This window comes from Poecilia mexicana, unplaced genomic scaffold (genome assembly GCF_051168715.1).
Source record: "Poecilia mexicana isolate PSO_F unplaced genomic scaffold, ASM5116871v1 scaffold_13, whole genome shotgun sequence".
Classification (NCBI taxonomy): domain Eukaryota; kingdom Metazoa; phylum Chordata; class Actinopteri; order Cyprinodontiformes; family Poeciliidae; genus Poecilia; species Poecilia mexicana.
The window spans coordinates 6,258,624-6,276,276 of record NW_028263382.1 but is presented as its reverse complement, the minus strand read 5'-3'; the positions used below and the strand labels follow the sequence as shown (position 1 = coordinate 6,276,276).

At 42.1% G+C, this 17,653-nt stretch overlaps 1 protein-coding gene across 6 annotated transcripts; it reads left to right on the top strand.

Annotated features, from left to right (window-relative positions):
• Window positions 1-289: 289 nt before the first annotated feature.
• LOC106914271 (transmembrane 4 L6 family member 19) lies at window positions 290-8,055 on the top strand. Of its 6 annotated transcripts, XM_088011573.1 has the most exons (8): window positions 290-408; window positions 1,413-1,517; window positions 1,595-3,328; window positions 4,111-4,287; window positions 4,382-4,450; window positions 4,721-4,875; window positions 7,450-7,643; window positions 7,751-8,055. In XM_088011573.1, exons 4-7 carry the CDS (start codon window positions 4,111-4,113, stop codon window positions 7,637-7,639), a joined length of 591 nt encoding a protein of 196 aa, XP_087867699.1. In that variant the 5' UTR covers window positions 290-408; window positions 1,413-1,517; window positions 1,595-3,328; the 3' UTR covers window positions 7,640-7,643; window positions 7,751-8,055. The 6 variants fall into 6 exon arrangements, with proteins under 6 accessions (XP_087867699.1, XP_087867698.1, XP_087867697.1 ...); XM_088011572.1 differs by having other exon boundaries at window positions 1,413-3,328; XM_088011571.1 differs by having other exon boundaries at window positions 290-1,517; window positions 1,598-3,328.
• Window positions 8,056-17,653: the final 9,598 nt, after the last annotated feature.

Genomic DNA, 17,653 nt, shown 5'->3' with positions numbered 1-17,653 from the left:
CTGTGGTTTAATAATAAAATCAGGTCTGAAGCAGAACCAGTGGAGTCCTGATAATGTTCTTCGTGTGTTTAACATTTTTTCATATGAGCTGAAAACAACAAAATGGAACCAGAAATCTGTTGCTTCTTCTTCACAGCTCTTATTTCAACCAGAACCCAGAATAAATCCAGATTTTATCTCAGAAAGTCAAAGTAAGCATGTTTTCCAGGATGATCTGTTCGCTGGACGTTTCATCACCATGATGTGGTTTCTGTTGTTTCCCTGCGCCGGGTCATGTGACCCTGACGAGTCGCGTGCTGACGTCAGAGCTGAACCCATAAAACACGCAGTTCTCGAGGATCTCAGGAGTTCTGGTTCAACTCATGTCTGTGGGATTTGGGTCGAGTCATGAACGGTTCTGATGTTTCGGTTTGAGTCGCCGTTTGTACCACACACTGAAAAATTAACAATAATTTGTGTCATAAGAGAAAATATGTGTTTTGGAAACTAACGATTTTGCTAGCTAGCAAGCTATTTAGCTGGCTAAACTCTTAGCTTCGATATCGTCACATAAGTCATCTTTTCCCAAAACGTTTTTTTTAATTTACAAAATCACTTTTGTCTATAAATGAATTAGGTCATTATATTAGGAATGTGACAATATTTCGTTTACCAATTAAAAATAGTTGAGTTAAATATAGTTAACTTCTTCACTTGTATTTATGGAACAGAACATTTTGTTTGGTAGCAAAATATTTTGCTCCAACCTAAAAATTTAGTTTGAATTATCTTTCAGCAACAAAAGCTGGTAATTTTACCGAATTCATTTTTTGTCAAAAAATGACTCAGGTCATTATTTTACAAGGCGACAATATTTAAAGTAACTAAATATTTATTATAGAAACTAAATATTAAGCTGGCTAACTAAATATTTATCTTCAAACAAAATATTTAACTTATAGGTAGCTTGCTCACTAGGTATTTATGAAACTGAATATTTATGTTAGCTTCAAACTACATATTTAGTTTGGAGATAAATATTTAGCTTAGAAACCAAATATTTAGTTCCAACCTAAATGTTTGCAAGGTAAATATTCAACTCCATAAATACTTAGTGAGCAAGCTAAATATTTAGCTCCAAGCTAAATATTTAGCTCCAAACTAAATATTTAGCTCCAAACTAAATATTTAGCTCTGAGTTAGCTAAATATTCAGTTAGCTCTGAGAAAGCTACAAATTCACAAGCCAGATATTGGTTGGTTCCCCTACATTTAGTTGGTTTACATATTTATCTATCTGATTAAATATTGAGTTTTAAAGTGACATTAATAAATGTAGAAATGTTGAAAATATGGCTGAAAATGAAACCCCCATTTGCTTCTATTATGTCAAACTAAATGACCCAAATTATTGCTTTGACTGTAACTTCACAGATGGCGCCTCAGCTCTCAGTCAGTCTCAGGGGTCCACTAATGGACAGATCCAGAACCAGTCCATGTTTCCACTATGATGGACCAGAACCAGCTGGACAACATCGGGTACCAATTGTAAACTGAAACTAAATCAGGAGATTTAAGCAACATTTTTTATTGACTGGTTCTGTTTTCTGGAACAGCAGAAAACAGAACTGGACCCAGTTTGGTGAAGGGAATCCCTCACACCTGAGAATGGGTTGTTCTCCCTGATCCCTGGTCCAGGATCCGGACCTGCAGCCGGTCCCACGGAGGAGAACCTGATGATGTCAGTGATGAGACATCAACACATTTCCCATGAATCTTTGCTGCCCTGCAGTGAATCACAGGAGCAAAAATAAGTGGTTCTGCTTTCAAAGAACTGAAAATAGAAAAATAAGGTCAAGTGACGACCAGCAGCTGGTCCTTCCAGAGACGGATCAAGGTTCTGTCCACCGTGTCCTCTGACCCTGGATCAGACCACAAGAACTGTGACTGACCTCCAGTAATGAGATGTTGTTTTATTTGACTCAAAAGGTTGGATTCAAAATCCAGGATCTCCATCAGTTTATGCTGGCTTTATGTTTGAGCTTTCCATCATGTTGTGTTATTCTCTCATCAAAATCTTACATGAAGTGTTGCTTTGATTCAGCCCTTTAACCCTTTCAATCTCCATGGGAACCATTCAGTCAAGCAAAGCACCTGGGTGGACCTAGCCCCGCCTTCGAGGCGCAGCTCTTCCCCCTCTCAGCTCCTTCAGAGTGCTCAATTAGCAACTCAGCAGCCTGAGATCGAAAACAGATTCACCGAAGCTACAGTACGCCATGCTTCAAACAAACCTCTTTTGATAAACGATTATGAGGAATTGAACCACAGCGTACTGAAAAGAACTGCTGCTCCAATAGCAAACAGTAGTGGATTGGTTGAATACATTTCCAAATCTTTCTTAACTAAAAAAGTCATAATCATTACCCATTTGCTCAGACAAGCAACTTTAATCTTGGAAATGAACAGTGGAAGTCAATATTGTATATGTGTATTGGAAAAATGAATATTTAGTTGGAAAAATAAATATTTAGTTGGAAAAATAAATATTTAATTTGGAGCTGAATATGTTGTTTGGGAACTAAATATTTAGCTCAGACATAAACATTTAGTTGGAATTACATATTTATCTTACTAACAAAATATTTAATATGACATTTTCAAATGAATTTTTAAATTTCAAATTAAATATTTAATGCTATTAAAATATACATAGGTTTATAAATATGCAATGTATCTGAACATAAATTTATGTTTCAAAAATGTAATTTGAAAGATAAATATTTAGTTTGTGAACTTAATATTTAGATTTCAAATTAAACATTTAGTTCGAATCTTTGACATTTATAAACGTAGGAATAACATGATGAAAATATGGCTTTGAAGACCGAAAAACCCACGTTTTCTCTATATGCTAAATAAACCAAATTACTGCTCTTATATTTTGCTGTGTCATTTTAGAAAAGACACCCAATAATAAATGAGACGAGCACAGATGGATATGGAAACGGAATCACGGATAAAACTCATCGGTTTCTGATCGGCTGTTGACTGAACCGGTAGAAACCAGATTAGCTAAAGCTGTTAGCCTGTTCCGGAGCAAGCATGGGATAAATCACCATGGCAACTGCTTTTGAAACCGAATTGAGGCTTAATTAAACCAGGATATCTGGAAAATCCCGGCTTAATCCGCTATTCTGGTTTAACGAAGCATCCCTAATCACTGCTCTGGCTTCCTGTCCCCAGTCTTGGTCTTCTTTCCTGTCCTCACTCAGCAGGCGTGTCCTGCCGTCTCAGATTATAAATGAGTCTTTGTTCCGCTCAGCGTTTAAACCGGGCCGACGGACTTCACGGTGAGTTCTGCTTTTTTTTCTTTATGACTCCATGTGATGCTGATTCAGTTTGAAACCTCTGCAGCACCAAAATTAATTTTTACAGACACATTTCAGCTTCCAGTAATTCTCAGATTTCTGATTCAAACTGAGTATTTCACACCGAAACATTCAGGAACAAGTCACTTTACAGCTTCTTTATAAAATAATTTGTCAAGAACCTAAAAATTACCAATAATGTTAATCAGTTATGTTTTGCTGCTGTTTAGCACAAAAATGTAATCGTTTTTCCTGATCTGGAATTTAAAAAAAAAATTGCTTCTGAAAGTTGAATACAAATACAAATTTTAAACAAAAGAAGAATTTTGTTTAAAATTTGCCTTGAGTTTGTTGTGGAAACTTTTATAAATCAGTGGGAGCTTCTGAAAAACTCAGGAACAAATACTTTTCCAGCTTCATTATAAAATAATTTGTGTCAAGATTCTAAAAAATACCAATAGTGTTAATAGTCAGTTATGTTTTTCAATTATTTAATTATTTTTTCTGATCTGAAGCTTTTGTTAAATTGCGTTTTAAAGTTTAATAAAAATATAAATTTTAGCAAAAGAAGAATTTGCTTTGAGGCTTCTGCTGGTAGGAAGCTTCTATATGTGGGAGCTTCTGTGATTGGCTGCTTAGTTGTGACATCACACAGGTAAAAAACAAAGACTTGAACCTGTTCTGTCATGTCAGAGGTCGTGTTCTTCAGAGCAGGATCGGTTCTGATCCATCAGCACTAATTGTTTTTAACCCTTTGTTGACAGATGTGCGTGTCAAGGTATCTGTTATATGTGGGCGTGGCTCTGGTTCCCATGGTGATCATCTGCATGGTGTCCAACATCCTGCTGCTGTTTCCAGAGATGACGTACCACTACCTGTTGGATGGCCATGTGACCAGAGAGGCCACCTGGGCTACGGGTCTGTGGGCCTCCGGCTTCCTGGTGAGGTCATAGCAAAGTGAAAGGTCACGTGTGAAAGGTCATGTGTGTTTGTTTCTCGGCAGCCATGTTGTATCTCACAGCGGTTTGGTTTCAGGTTTTACTCGGAGCGAACGCCTTCATCAAGCGCAGCAGAACCAGAGGCTTCATTGCTTCCAGGACTCAGGTGAGCTCCACACCTGCAGCTGACTGACCCACTAACATCTTTCCCACTTCACCTCGGAACCAGGTGGAACCTTGGTCCAACATCTGCTCTCAGGTTTCACTGATCCAGTCCAAACCACAAAACATCTGGCGCACCAGGAACTACATCCAAAATATGACTTGTTGTTATAGATTTGTGCTTTTGTTTCCAGATGTTCCTCCAGCTGTAATAAATGTTTTTTATGTGTTTCCAGATGTTTCTCAGGTGTAACAGTTGTACCTGTATTTCCAGATGTTTGGTCTGGCCCTGTACTCCTGCCTGGGGCTGCTGGCTGCCGCCGCCTGTTGTATGGTCAGCGCCACCGGTCTGGTTCAGGGTCCTCTGTGTCTCTACAACTCGTCCTCCGGTCTCACTTGGGGTGTCCCCCTGAAGCCCGTCCCCAACAGGTGAGAGAGACCCGTCACAGGTCCTGATGTTATGGTCTCAGTCCTGATGTTATGGTCTCAGTCCAGATGTTATGGTCTCAGTCCAGATGTTATGGTCTCAGTCCAGATGTTATGGTCTCAGTCCTGATGTTATGGTCTCAGTCCAGATGTTGCAGTCTGGTCTCAGTCCAGATGTTATGGTCTCAGTCCAGATGTTATGGTCTCAGTCCAGATGTTATGGTCTCAGTCCTGATGTTATGGTCTCAGTCCTGATGTTATGGTCTCAGTCCAGATGTTGCAGTCTGGTCTCAGTCCTGATGTTATGGTCTCAGTCCAGATGTTATGGTCTCAGTCCTGATGCTGTGGTCTCAGTCCAGATGTTGTGGTCTCAGTCCTGATGCTGTGGTCTCAGTCCTGATGTTATGGTCTCAGTCCAGATGTTATGGTCTCAGTCCAGATGCTGTGGTCTCAGTCCTGATGTTGCAGTCTGGTCTCAGTCCAGATGTTATGGTCTCAGTCCAGATGTTATGGTCTCAGTCCAGATGTTATGGTCTCAGTCCAGATGCTGTGGTCTCAGTCCTGATGTTGCAGTCTGGTCTCAGTCCAGATGTTATGGTCTCAGTCCAGATGTTATGGTCTCAGTCCAGATGTTATGGTCTGGTCTCAGTCCAGATGTTATGGTCTCAGTCCAGATGTTATGGTCTCAGTCCAGATGTTATGGTCTCAGTCCAGATGTTATGGTCTGGTCTCAGTCCAGATGTTATGGTCTCAGTCCAGATGTTATGGTCTCAGTCCAGATGTTATGGTCTCAGTCCAGATGTTATGGTCTGGTCTCAGTCCAGATGTTATGGTCTCAGTCCAGATGTTATGGTCTCAGTCCTGATGTTATGGTCTCAGTCCAGATGTTATGGTCTCAGTCCAGATGTTATGGTCTCAGTCCAGATGTTATGGTCTGGTCTCAGTCCAGATGTTATGGTCTCAGTCCAGATGTTATGGTCTCAGTCCAGATGTTATGGTCTCAGTCCAGATGTTATGGTCTGGTCTCAGTCCAGATGTTATGGTCTCAGTCCAGATGTTATGGTCTGGTCTCAGTCCAGATGTTATGGTCTCAGTCCAGATGTTGTGGTCTCAGTCCTGATGTTATGGTCTCAGTCCAGATGTTGTGGTCTCAGTCCAGATGTTATGGTCTCAGTCCTGATGTTATGGTCTCAGTCCTGATGTTGTGGTCTCAGTCCAGATGTTATGGTCTCAGTCCAGATGTTATGGTCTCAGTCCTGATGTTGTGGTCTCAGTCCTGATGTTATGGTCTCAGTCCAGATGTTATGGTCTGGTCTCAGTCCAGATGTTATGGTCTCAGTCCAGATGTTATGGTCTCAGTCCTGATGTTATGGTCTCAGTCCAGATGTTATGGTCTCAGTCCTGATGTTGCAGTCTGGTCTCAGTCCTGATGTTATGGTCTCAGTCCTGATGTTATGGTCTCAGTCCAGATGTTATGGTCTCAGTCCTGATGTTGCAGTCTGGTCTCAGTCCAGATGTTATGGTCTCAGTCCTGATGTTATGGTCTCAGTCCTGATGTTATGGTCTCAGTCCAGATGTTATGGTCTGGTCTCAGTCCTGATGTTATGGTCTCAGTCCTGATGTTGTGGTCTCAGTCCTGATGTTATGGTCTGGTCTCAGTCCTGATGTTATGGTCTCAGTCCTGATGTTGTGGTCTCAGTCCTGATGTTATGGTCTGGTCTCAGTCCTGATGTTATGGTCTCAGTCCTGATGTTGCAGTCTGGTCTCAGTCCAGATGTTATGGTCTCAGTCCTGATGTTATGGTCTCAGTCCTGATGTTATGGTCTCAGTCCTGATGTTATGGTCTCAGTCCAGATGTTATGGTCTCAGTCCTGATGTTATGGTCTCAGTCCAGATGTTATGGTCTCAGTCCTGATGTTATGGTCTCAGTCCTGATGTTATGGTCTCAGTCCTGATTCTGTGGTCTCAGTCCAGATGTTATGGTCTGGTCTCAGTCCAGATGTTATGGTCTCAGTCCTGATTCTGTGGTCTCAGTCCTGATGTTGCAGTCTGGTCTCAGTCCAGATGTTATGGTCTCAGTCCAGATGTTATGGTCTCAGTCCTGATGTTATGGTCTCAGTCCAGATGTTATGGTCTCAGTCCTGATGGTGTGGTCTCAGTCCTGATGTTATGGTCTCAGTCCTGATGGTGTGGTCTCAGTCCTGATGTTATGGTCTCAGTCCTGATGTTGCAGTCTGGTCTCAGTCCAGATGTTATGGTCTCAGTCCTGATTCTGTGGTCTCAGTCCTGATGTTGCAGTCTGGTCTCAGTCCAGATGTTATGGTCTCAGTCCAGATGTTATGGTCTCAGTCCTGATGTTATGGTCTCAGTCCTGATTCTGTGGTCTCAGTCCTGATGTTGCAGTCTGGTCTCAGTCCAGATGTTATGGTCTCAGTCCAGATGTTATGGTCTCAGTCCTGATGTTATGGTCTCAGTCCTGATGTTATGGTCTGGTCTCAGTCCTGATGTTATGGTCTGGTCTCAGTCCTGATGTTGCGCTCCGGGCCTCTGACCCCGTGTGACCCGGTTTCGCTGCAGACACGCCGGGTACCTGTACAACCAGTCGATGTGGTCGGGGATCTGCTTGAAGCCGGAGTCGGTGGTGGAGTGGAACGTGGTTCTGTTCAGCATGATGGCGATCTGCAGCGCAGCGCAGGCCGTCCTCTGCGGGCTGAACATCCTGAACTCCCTGGTGGGGTTGGTTGTGGGCCAGGGGATCCGGCCATGACCAGGTGAGTGGGTGTGGCCAGAGCTGAAGGCGACACCATCTTGGATTTCTGAGCGGAGAGGCCTGTCATTCCTCACCTGTAACTTCACCTTCCTGTGTTTTTGGTTTCAGGTCTCTCCAGATTCAGAATGAGGAAGTCAGGGTCTTCACAGCAAACAACATCAGACCCTTCAAAATAAAAGCACAGATGCACTTTACCTGACCAGTAGCTCTTATGTCATCAGTTTTACTCTGTGGTGGTTCCAGAGAGTAAAACTGATTTATGTCTATGATAAATGTAACATAAGTCAGATTTACTGATTTCATCAGCAGCCTGAAGATCAGAACGATTCAGATTTATGAAGGTTTTATTTATTCCTGTATTTAATAAAGCAATAAAGTCAAAGACTCTGAATAACTACAACTCAAAAGAAAAATGACAGTTTGGAAAAGTTTTTGTGAGTTTTCTTTCTTTTATCCATTATATATATATATATATATAAGTCCTGTCATAATAAGCAATAAATCAATAAATCACATGATAAATAAAAATTAATTCCATGATTTCCATTTGCATGATTTATCATTTTTCTCTTTTCTTTCTTTCATTCCTTCTTTCTACTAAAAACTGGATGAGAGACGTCTTCAGTCTGATGCTTTGGTCTTGTTTTTTGCATGTGTCAGATGCTTTTATGTCACATTACAGTAACATTATTTCAGCAGGATGTTGGGAGCAACAATGGGATTTTGTCATGCAGATGCAGCAGCCAATCAGAAAGCTAATGGATAACAGGAAATTACATCTCATCAATGTTTAAAATAACTTCTACAGACTAATCAAGGAACAGCTGGCAGATTTGACTCTGGTTTTAGTGAAGAACTTATTTAATTTGCAGTAAATCCACACAGTGGGCTGAAAGAGGTTTCACTCTGGACCACAACTGGACCCACTATGTAGCCCATATTAAAATATATGTCATAAAAACTGATAACTGTTACAAAATCATACATTTCAAATTAAAGTTTAAAACCCATACAATCTAACTGTTAAAAGCTTAAAGGAATTGTTAAAAAATAATATAGAATGTAAAACTCCTAGAGAGCTTAACAGCCAATAGAATAAGTGGCTTTAGCAAATTTCAGCCAATCAGATTGATTGTCCCGCCCTTAGTTGCGTTTTCCCTGCGTTAGCTAGTCAGGTTGATGAGACCAGCTTGCTAACCTCTGGTAAGGTTCCGACTAAATTAATGAAACTAACTTTAATTATTCAAAACTATATGATATTAATTGTGTTTTTTGTGCTAAAAGCTTGCGGTAAACCTTGTGTGAAGACTGGGTAGCTGGTGAAACAGCCGAGCAGAGGACTGACGATAGGTTCCCTACCTTTCCTCAGTGTGTTTTTACTGGTGAGTTCACATCGACCTCGCGGGTCTGTTAACCGCTATGCTAGCTTTTACTATTGTAAACTTTATTGACATGTGCTTAAAATTGCCAACATGCTTCCTCCACGAGTTTCAGAGCCAAATAAAACAGGTAATATATAGATATTATCAGAATTGTAAAATTTTTAGCTACATGGCTAACAAACTACTTATGCACTCCTATTTGTTACCTTAAAATGCATAATTTTAATAATGTTAAGGTATGTATTGTGTTTTATTACTATAAATGTATATATATATATATATATATATATATATATATATGTGGCCTATGTGGTTTTGGTGGCTTCTATCGGTGTGGTAATGAACGACAAGGAGCTGCTCAAGTTGGCATCAGCTGTTTCTTTAATTCTCCATCTGCATTTCACAGAACGGGCATGGAGGTAAGGTCAGTCTCTGGCATAAAACAAGCTCCTGCAAGGAGGAGCCATAATGTTACCACGTGGGAAATTCCCACTGCACTTTCCCACGAACTAAACATTCTCAAACACGACAAAAACGACATAATAACAGAACTAGCGTGACCCAGACCGAACATATTTCAACAATATGCAAAAACGACAACCACAAGCGCACTTCACAAAATGCATTAATAATATTTCTTTAACACATGACAGAGACACGTTACCTCGTCAGTGATCCTCATGGCTCTGAGGATTACCCATAATACCTTGCTCTTTCTAGGGTGAATGCAATACAACTTTTTACCAGCAGATGGTGCATTTTAGCAGGATTTAACCTCAACCATTTTAACTATGTTACATACACCCCCCTTAAATTCTGCTAAAATGGGGTTGCATCAAACAAGCACACACAGCACTAAAATAAAAGTGCGATAAAGAGAGCACATAGTTGTCACATCAGTTCAAAACTTCCCCTAAGGAATAATGCTAGCAAGAGTGTGGCCAATACTCTCACCAACACAGACCCAAAAGATGCCATTTACACCTTTTGATATTCAACCGTTGCTCTATAAGGCAATCACCGAGAAAAAAAAAAACAACCCCCAAAAAACTTTGAATTAACACAAATCTACCCAGCAAACATTGTCTTTACAAAGGAAAACAGAGAGTCCACAGTCGACATTGAATCATCCACAACCTGTTCATTCATTTCACATATAAGTCTGGCCGGAGGCTTAACAGGCCTACCCGACCTAGTGCATAGCCGAGAAGGCTGAGTGCAAATAACATCAGTTGCGGGCAAGTCCAGTTTTGTGTCAATACTATGTTCAGCTGAAAGATCATGCTGAATGAGCTCAGAGTGGACAGCTGCAGTTGTAAGGTTGGAAACTGGTTCAGGAGAGCTTGACAGTGCAACAGATTCAGGGAGATGAGGTTCAGGCAAATCCTTGGTCACATCACTTGAGACAGGAGACACAATGTCTACTGAAGAACCACATACTGAAATGTCAGAAGCACAGTCAGGGTGATTTACAACAACTTCATCCATACAACCATTTCTGTCCATCTGCAAAAGCCAGTTCACAGTTTTAGTTTCATTGTCCTGTACCTCATCAGGCACAACAGGGTGAGAAGGTCCACTTCCTGCTGTGGAAGGGCAAGAGGAATTGTCCACATCATCAGAAACGGCAGCAGCAGTAAGAAAGTTGACAGGGAGGAGAAGATTTCTGTGGAGAACCTTTGTCCTTGATGTGACAGGGTCTCTGATGCAATACACATTGATATCAGGCTTCACAGACACCACTTCATATACCGTTGATTCCCATTTGTCTGCAATCTTCCTCTTCCCTCGCTCACCACGATTAGCAACCAAAACTCTGTCACCCACATCGAGAGGAGAACCTTTAGCCTTGCGGTTGTAGTACATTGCTTGATGGGCTTGTTCTGATGAACTGTTTTGTCGGGCAATGCGGGCAGCCACAGAGAGGTCATGTTTGAGGCGGGAGACAAACTCATGATGGTCTACAACTGGGCCATTTGACAGAGCGTGCTGGAAAACCACATCAATGGGCAGGCGCGGGATCCTGCCGAACATAAGGAAAAACGGTGCAAATCCAGTTGTTTCATGCTCAGTGCAATTGTAGCAGAATGTTAGCATTTTGAGCATCTGAGGCCATCTTGCCTTGGACTGGGGAGGAAGTGCACGTATCATGTTTCCTAAGGTTCTATTGTAACGTTCAACAATGCCATTCCCCATCGGGTGGTACGGTGTAGTGTGAGATTTTTGTATGCCAGCCATTTCCAGAAGTTCTTTGATGAGAAGACTTTCGAAATTTGCTCCTTGATCTGAATGAATACGTTTAGGAAATCCATATGTGCAAAAGAAGTCATCCCACAGACGACGAGCAACTTGTTTGGCTGACTGATTCTTGCATGGAAATGCATGTGCCATCTTGGAAAAGTGGTCTGTTACAACTAGGACATCCACACTACGCTTATCTGAGAGCTCAGCTGTCCAAAAATCAATACAGACCAGTTCCATTGGCTCAGAGGTCTGAATACTTTCAAGGGGAGCTCTGTCATTAGGTTCTGGAGTTTTGCCAACCACACATCGAAAGCAACACTTGACATGGTTAATGATGTCACGTTCCATCCCAATCCAAAAGAACCTCTGTCTGGCGAGAGACAGTGTGCGGGCCTGGCCCTGATGACCAGCTGAGTCGTGCACTCCTTGGAGGACTTTGGCTTTTAAAGAGTCAGGGACAAGAAACTGTTGAGTTGTCATGTTCATTTGTTTGTCTTTCTTAACTCTGTAAATCAGGCCATCTTTAATGACAAGCTTAGGCCAATGTCTCAGCAGGTTTAAAACACCAGGTGACTCACTTGCTCGTTCACGTCTGGTGGGTCTCCTGTGACGCTGCATATAATAGAAAAGTCTGCCCAGCACACCATCCTGACCTTGTAAATTAGCAAGTTCACTCTTTGGCAGCAAGGCAGATTGATCAGTGTCACTGAGTTGCAAGACAGCTGGATCAGTGGCTCTCATCTGACTGAAACCTCCAGACTCATGTGCCTCAAGAACAGCTGACACATCTTGTGATGTTAATGATGTCTGGGAAGTTGGTGAGGGCACCTCAGCATCGTCATCTGTGCATTCAACAACCAACTGACAGTTGGTCGTACAACGAAACGCGTCTTGGACCGTTTTCTCCACCACACCGTTCACCTGGTTAAGTAGTGCGGTATATGGTTCAGTTACAATGCGATGGCTCATGCATGACTGAACAAATGGTTCTCTACTCAAGGCATCAGCGACAACATTTTTGCTACCAGGAACATAGTTCAGATCAAAACTATAGGGAGCGAGCCTGGACACCCACCGCTGTTCACACGCATCTAACCTTGGTTTGGTTAGTATGTACGTTAATGGGTTGTTGTCTGTCCAGACTGTGAAATGACGCCCTTTAAGCCAGTGGCTAAACTTGTCACAGATTGCCCATTTCAGAGCAAGAAATTCCAAGCGATGTGCTGGATAGTTTAGCTGAGAGCGTGAGAGAGTCCTACTGGCAAAAGCCACCGGTCTAGCCACCTTTCCATCAGGAGGAAGCTGTGACAAAACAGCTCCAATGCCATCAAAAGAGGCATCAACTGCAAGGATGAATGGAGCATTAAAATCTGGATGAGCCAAGGTAACACCACTTATCAACTCATTTTTCAAAGTTTTAAATGCTTCCTTGCACTCATCAGTCCAGTCAGATGGGGACAGTTTAACCCGACCCTTTTTAAATTTGGGTTTGTTGCCTCGCCCCTTTTTGTTTGTCACTCGTGGCTCAGCTACAAGGCTAAAGAGTGGTTTAGCTTTAACGGAGCACTTCCCAATAAAGTGATGATAATAAAGGACCATCCCAAGAAAGGATCTAATTTTCCTGGCACATGGTGTCTCACCATCAGGCTCCATAAGATCAGTTTCCTGTACCTCACTGATAGCCTGAACTTTACTAGGATCAGTGCTTACACCATCCTCACTTATCACATGACCCAAAAATTTCACTGACCTACGAAGGAAGTGACACTTTTTGGGAGACAGTTTTAAGTTATTTGCAGCCAGACGAGAGAAAACCATCTGGAGCCGATCAAGCGCAACTTGTTCAGATGGGGCAAAGACCATCAGGTCATCCAAATAACATAGCAAGCTAGTGAAATTTTGGTCCCCAAAAATAGACATCATCATCCGCATAAAAGTTGCGGGGCTGTTGGTCAAGCCTTGAGGCATCCTATTGTACTCATGCAGGCCAAAAGGAGACGAAAAGGCAGTAAACCTTTTGTCATCCTCGTGTAGTCTCACATTATAGAACCCTGAAGTCAGGTCCATGGTGGAAAAGAATACATTCCCACCAAGTGCAGCGAGGGCATCTGTTTGATGAGGCAATGGATGCGCGTCTTTAACGGTTCGCGCATTCAACCATCTGAAATCATTGCAGATACGGAGATCTCCATTCGGCTTCACAACCAGAACCAGAGGAGAGGAGTATTCGCTTTGTGATTTACGAATAATTCCCAACTCCTCCATTTCACTCAGAGCAGTGCGCAGTTTTTCATAATGACAAGGCGGAACACGCCTGTATGGTAGCCTAAAGGGCTTGTCATCCACCAGACGTATTCTGTGCACAAAATCTGTAGCATCCCCACAGTCCATTTTATGCCGAGAAAAGATGTATTCATACTGCTGAATTATTTGCAGTAACTTATTTTTCCACTCAAGGGAGACTTCACAAGATGAGAAGTCCAAGTCCTGGAGTCCAATGTCACTCAGAATGTGAGACATCTCCTCGTCAGTTACTGGTGTTTCTACAGGGTCTTTGGTGTACTGTGTGTTGGATTGGATGCACTCAGGTTTGGTGAAGTCATGTACAGAAACACAAGTGGACACATCGGCAACTTTTGCATTTCTTCTCAGAGTGAGAAGTTTTTCAGTTGGATTTACAATCTTGACAGGAACACAACCATCAGCATACAATGATGCTACAACTCTCCCCACTAGGATTTGTCTGGGTCTGCACTTGGACTGAGTTGGTTCAATGATGACTGAACATCCAACTAAAGAAACATCAGATGTAGGCAGTTTGGCCCAAACTAAATGTTCAGTTAGAGGCTGGAGAGTAACAGACCTTTTGAGTTTGGCTGTGCCCACTTTGATGGGTTTCATGCCTGGGTCACAGGACATCGAGTCTGACAGCAGAGACATTAAACAGGGCAAATTGTCTTTGTGAATGTCTCTCTGAGAGGAACAGTCAGTTGTCTCATCAAAAGAGACTTTCATTCGTGAAATCAGCCATCTGATAGCATTACTGCCCAATATCATTTCATCAGATTGGCCCGGAACCACTAGAACAGGGATCATGACATTAAAGCCAAAAACTGTTAGAGTGAGTTCATACAATGCAGAAGGTGTGACGACATGACCTCCACATCCAACAATAACAAAATCAGCGGCTGGTTTCTTATCCAGGTTCGTGAGATAGTTTGAAAGTTTTGCTTCTGCTTCCTCACTCATGGTGCATGCCATTGATCCACTGTCAACCAAGGCTTTGAGGGAATGTGTGCCTCCAACAGTCACATCCGTGTAGAACAAGCTGTCAGTCTTAGAAAGTCTCTGAGGGGCTTGCACAATCAGTGTCTTTTGTGGTGGAACCTTGCTGCTGTAATTAATGTACAGAGTCTCACAGTCATCATCAGAAGAATCCAAGGTGGGAGTGTCACTAAGAGGATCTGCGCTGTCCTCCCCTCCACGCAGATCTTTCAGTTTTCCTGTTGGTTGTGGGAAGGTAGCTGATCTCTCTGACTGCAGTTTCGACTTGAATGGCCAGGAAGATGACAGAAGAAGCACAGATTGTTCTGTCGGCAGTGCATACGTGCAGTGTGAGAATTATCATTACACACAGAGCATGGTATGTCATTCAGTCCTTTAATAGTCGGCAAACGGTTTTTAACAGGTTGCCTTCTGCTGGACTGGGAGTTGCACTGGGCTTGAAGTAGCACTTTCTCCAACATGCCAATCAGTCTTTCCATTGTGGAATTGTCTGGGGCCACACATTGTTGCAGTTCCTGCTTTTGAACAGATGTGGGCGCTGTGCAGGCCACTTCTGCTCGGTTCACACTGAGTCTGCTTTCTTTCTCAGCAGACCGCAGTCCCTTTTCCATATGATACTCATCCAACACTTCCTGAACATCTTGTGCCGACCATTTTTCTATGGTCTTGGATCTGAAGGTGAGAGCTAAATCTTTACATGGGCAGTATCTGATGAACATGCGAGTGACTTCAACACTTGGATTGTCAAAGGTCTTACCCTGTTCTTTAAGTCGGTTAGCAGCAACATCAGCTGCTCCATTCAATCTTAGCCAATATTCGAATGGATCCTCGTTCTCTCTTGGCCGGGTGGAGTAAAAATCAGCAAGTGGTACGGGAGAGCACTGATCAGACCCAAAATGTTTGCGCAGAAGCGAATAGATGGCTTGTGGATTACGCTGAACATCAATTCCACAGTTGCGTATTCCACACCTCACAACATCCCTCGCTCTGCCTCTAAGATGGATAAGGATCTCCTCAGCCTGGTGTTCTTGCTGCACACCACTCTTTTTTATGTAATTTTTCATCGAGTCCTCCCATTCATCAACTGTAACCGTATCAGAACTCTCCCCCTTAAAAATAGGTGGTTCCTTCACCTGGCTTCTGGAGACGAGTTGGACCTGAGAAAGATCCAGTGAGCCGCATGGGACTTGATGGTTCTCATTTCGAGTTGTTTCAATTACAGTTCCACTTGGGCTGCTTGAGTTCAGGTGTGCCATAACACTATCAGCCAGCTGTTGCCCTATTTGTTGGACAATAGTGCTCATCTGATCCACTAGCCCAGCATTATCAACATGAGAATCTTGGATAGATGTGCTAGAACACTGAGGAGGTTGAATATTAGGACAGGTCTGACCACTGGGTGTAACAGTTTCCCCAGTCACCAATGAGTCATTTACAGTATGTACATCAAGTGATGGACTACCCAATGAAAATGGAACAGGGGTGTTAGAGAACCCTCTACCTCTGCCAATACAGAGTGGAGTCACATTTGATTGTCCAAAATTACTGTAACTCATTTTGACAAAAGTCCAAGAGCATTCAAAAGAAATGTCCTTTCACAAAGATGTACAAACACACTCAGATGCGCTACTTAGACTTCCGTTGCAAATTCAGATGACACAGTGGAGCTCCAGCGACGTGAGGATCAGAAGTCACCAGCCCGGTCCGATGTAGTTCTCGACAAGTCACGGCACCATTGTGGCCTATGTGGTTTTGGTGGCTTCTATCAGTGTGGTAATGAACGACAAGGAGCTGCTCAAGTTGGCATCAGCTGTTTCTTTAATTCTCCATCTGCATTTCACAGAACGGGCATGGAGGTAAGGTCAGTCTCTGGCATAAAACAAGCTCCTGCAAGGAGGAGCCATAATGTTACCACGTGGGAAATTCCCACTGCACTTTCCCACGAACTAAACATTCTCAAACACGACAAAAACGACATAATAACAGAACTAGCGTGACCCAGACCGAACATATTTCAACAATATGCAAAAACGACAACCACAAGCGCACTTCACAAAATGCATTAATAATATTTCTTTAACACATGACAGAGACACGTTACCTCGTCAGTGATCCTCATGGCTCTGAGGATTACCCATAATACCTCGCTCTTTCTAGGGTGAATGCAATACAACTTTTTACCAGCAGATGGTGCATTTTAGCAGGATTTAACCTCAACCATTTTAACTATGTTACATATATATATATATATATATATATATCTTTTGCATTAGAGTGCAAAAAATTAGAATAATGCTGTGTTCGGGACAAAAATTGGTATAAAAATCTTGTTTGCCAGGGGCCAGAATGAGCGACATCAAATTCACCTGCAACTATGGCTAAGGTAAAGTGTTCACTGAGTAAGATCATTATTCACACTGCAGATAATGAGACCTGGTTATCCAAATCAGAGATCACTAAAATTAGTGGTGATTTGGTTCGTACATTTTCCAAAACAAAATTAAATTCCATAAATTCCAGCCCACTTTCGATAGAGATGCGCTTCTTTCTAGGAATGTGGGCTCATTTATTTGACCTCCAAAACCGTGAGAACCAGCGTGGATTCCAGGAAGCAGCATTGAGCTTCTGCACTGTTATCCTCCAGTTATCCCATTGCGATGCCTATAACCAAAAATTAAATAGGTTAACAACTAATATAAAAGGGATAAATTATGAAAATCCCATTTAAAATAATAAATAATTTAAAAATAATACCCCAGCAGACAGAAATATAAAACAATTAAATGAGGTAAATTAAACATAAGATCTCTCTATTTAAATACTTAGTGATTTGTCAAAATCCGACTGATTTGTTATATATTTGCATAAATAAGTCGACACCTTTTAATTTTTTTTTTAAATATTCCTCAGATTAGTGGGGCAGGAGAAGTAAACGTCTAAACTGTGAAGCACTAAAACTGCTTTTGCTTTGTATCCCCCACCAGGCCTTTACTCTCAATTCTTAGAGCAGATGTCAGATTTTTAAAAATCTGATTTAGTATTAAATACTGAAAAAGTTATTATTGTGGGGGATTTTAGATGCAACTTGCAGATGTTTCTT

Excerpts from the sequence above, each read along its gene's own strand:
- LOC106914271 (XM_088011573.1), top strand. The coding sequence starts at position 4,111 with ATGTGCGTGTCAAGGTATCTGTTATATGTGGGCGTGGCTCTGGTTCCC. Across the intron at positions 4,288-4,381 it reads TGTGGGCCTCCGGCTTCCTG|GTTTTACTCGGAGCGAACGC; the intron begins GTGAGGTCATAG and ends GTTTGGTTTCAG. Across the intron at positions 4,876-7,449 it reads CTGAAGCCCGTCCCCAACAG|ACACGCCGGGTACCTGTACA; the intron begins GTGAGAGAGACC and ends GTTTCGCTGCAG.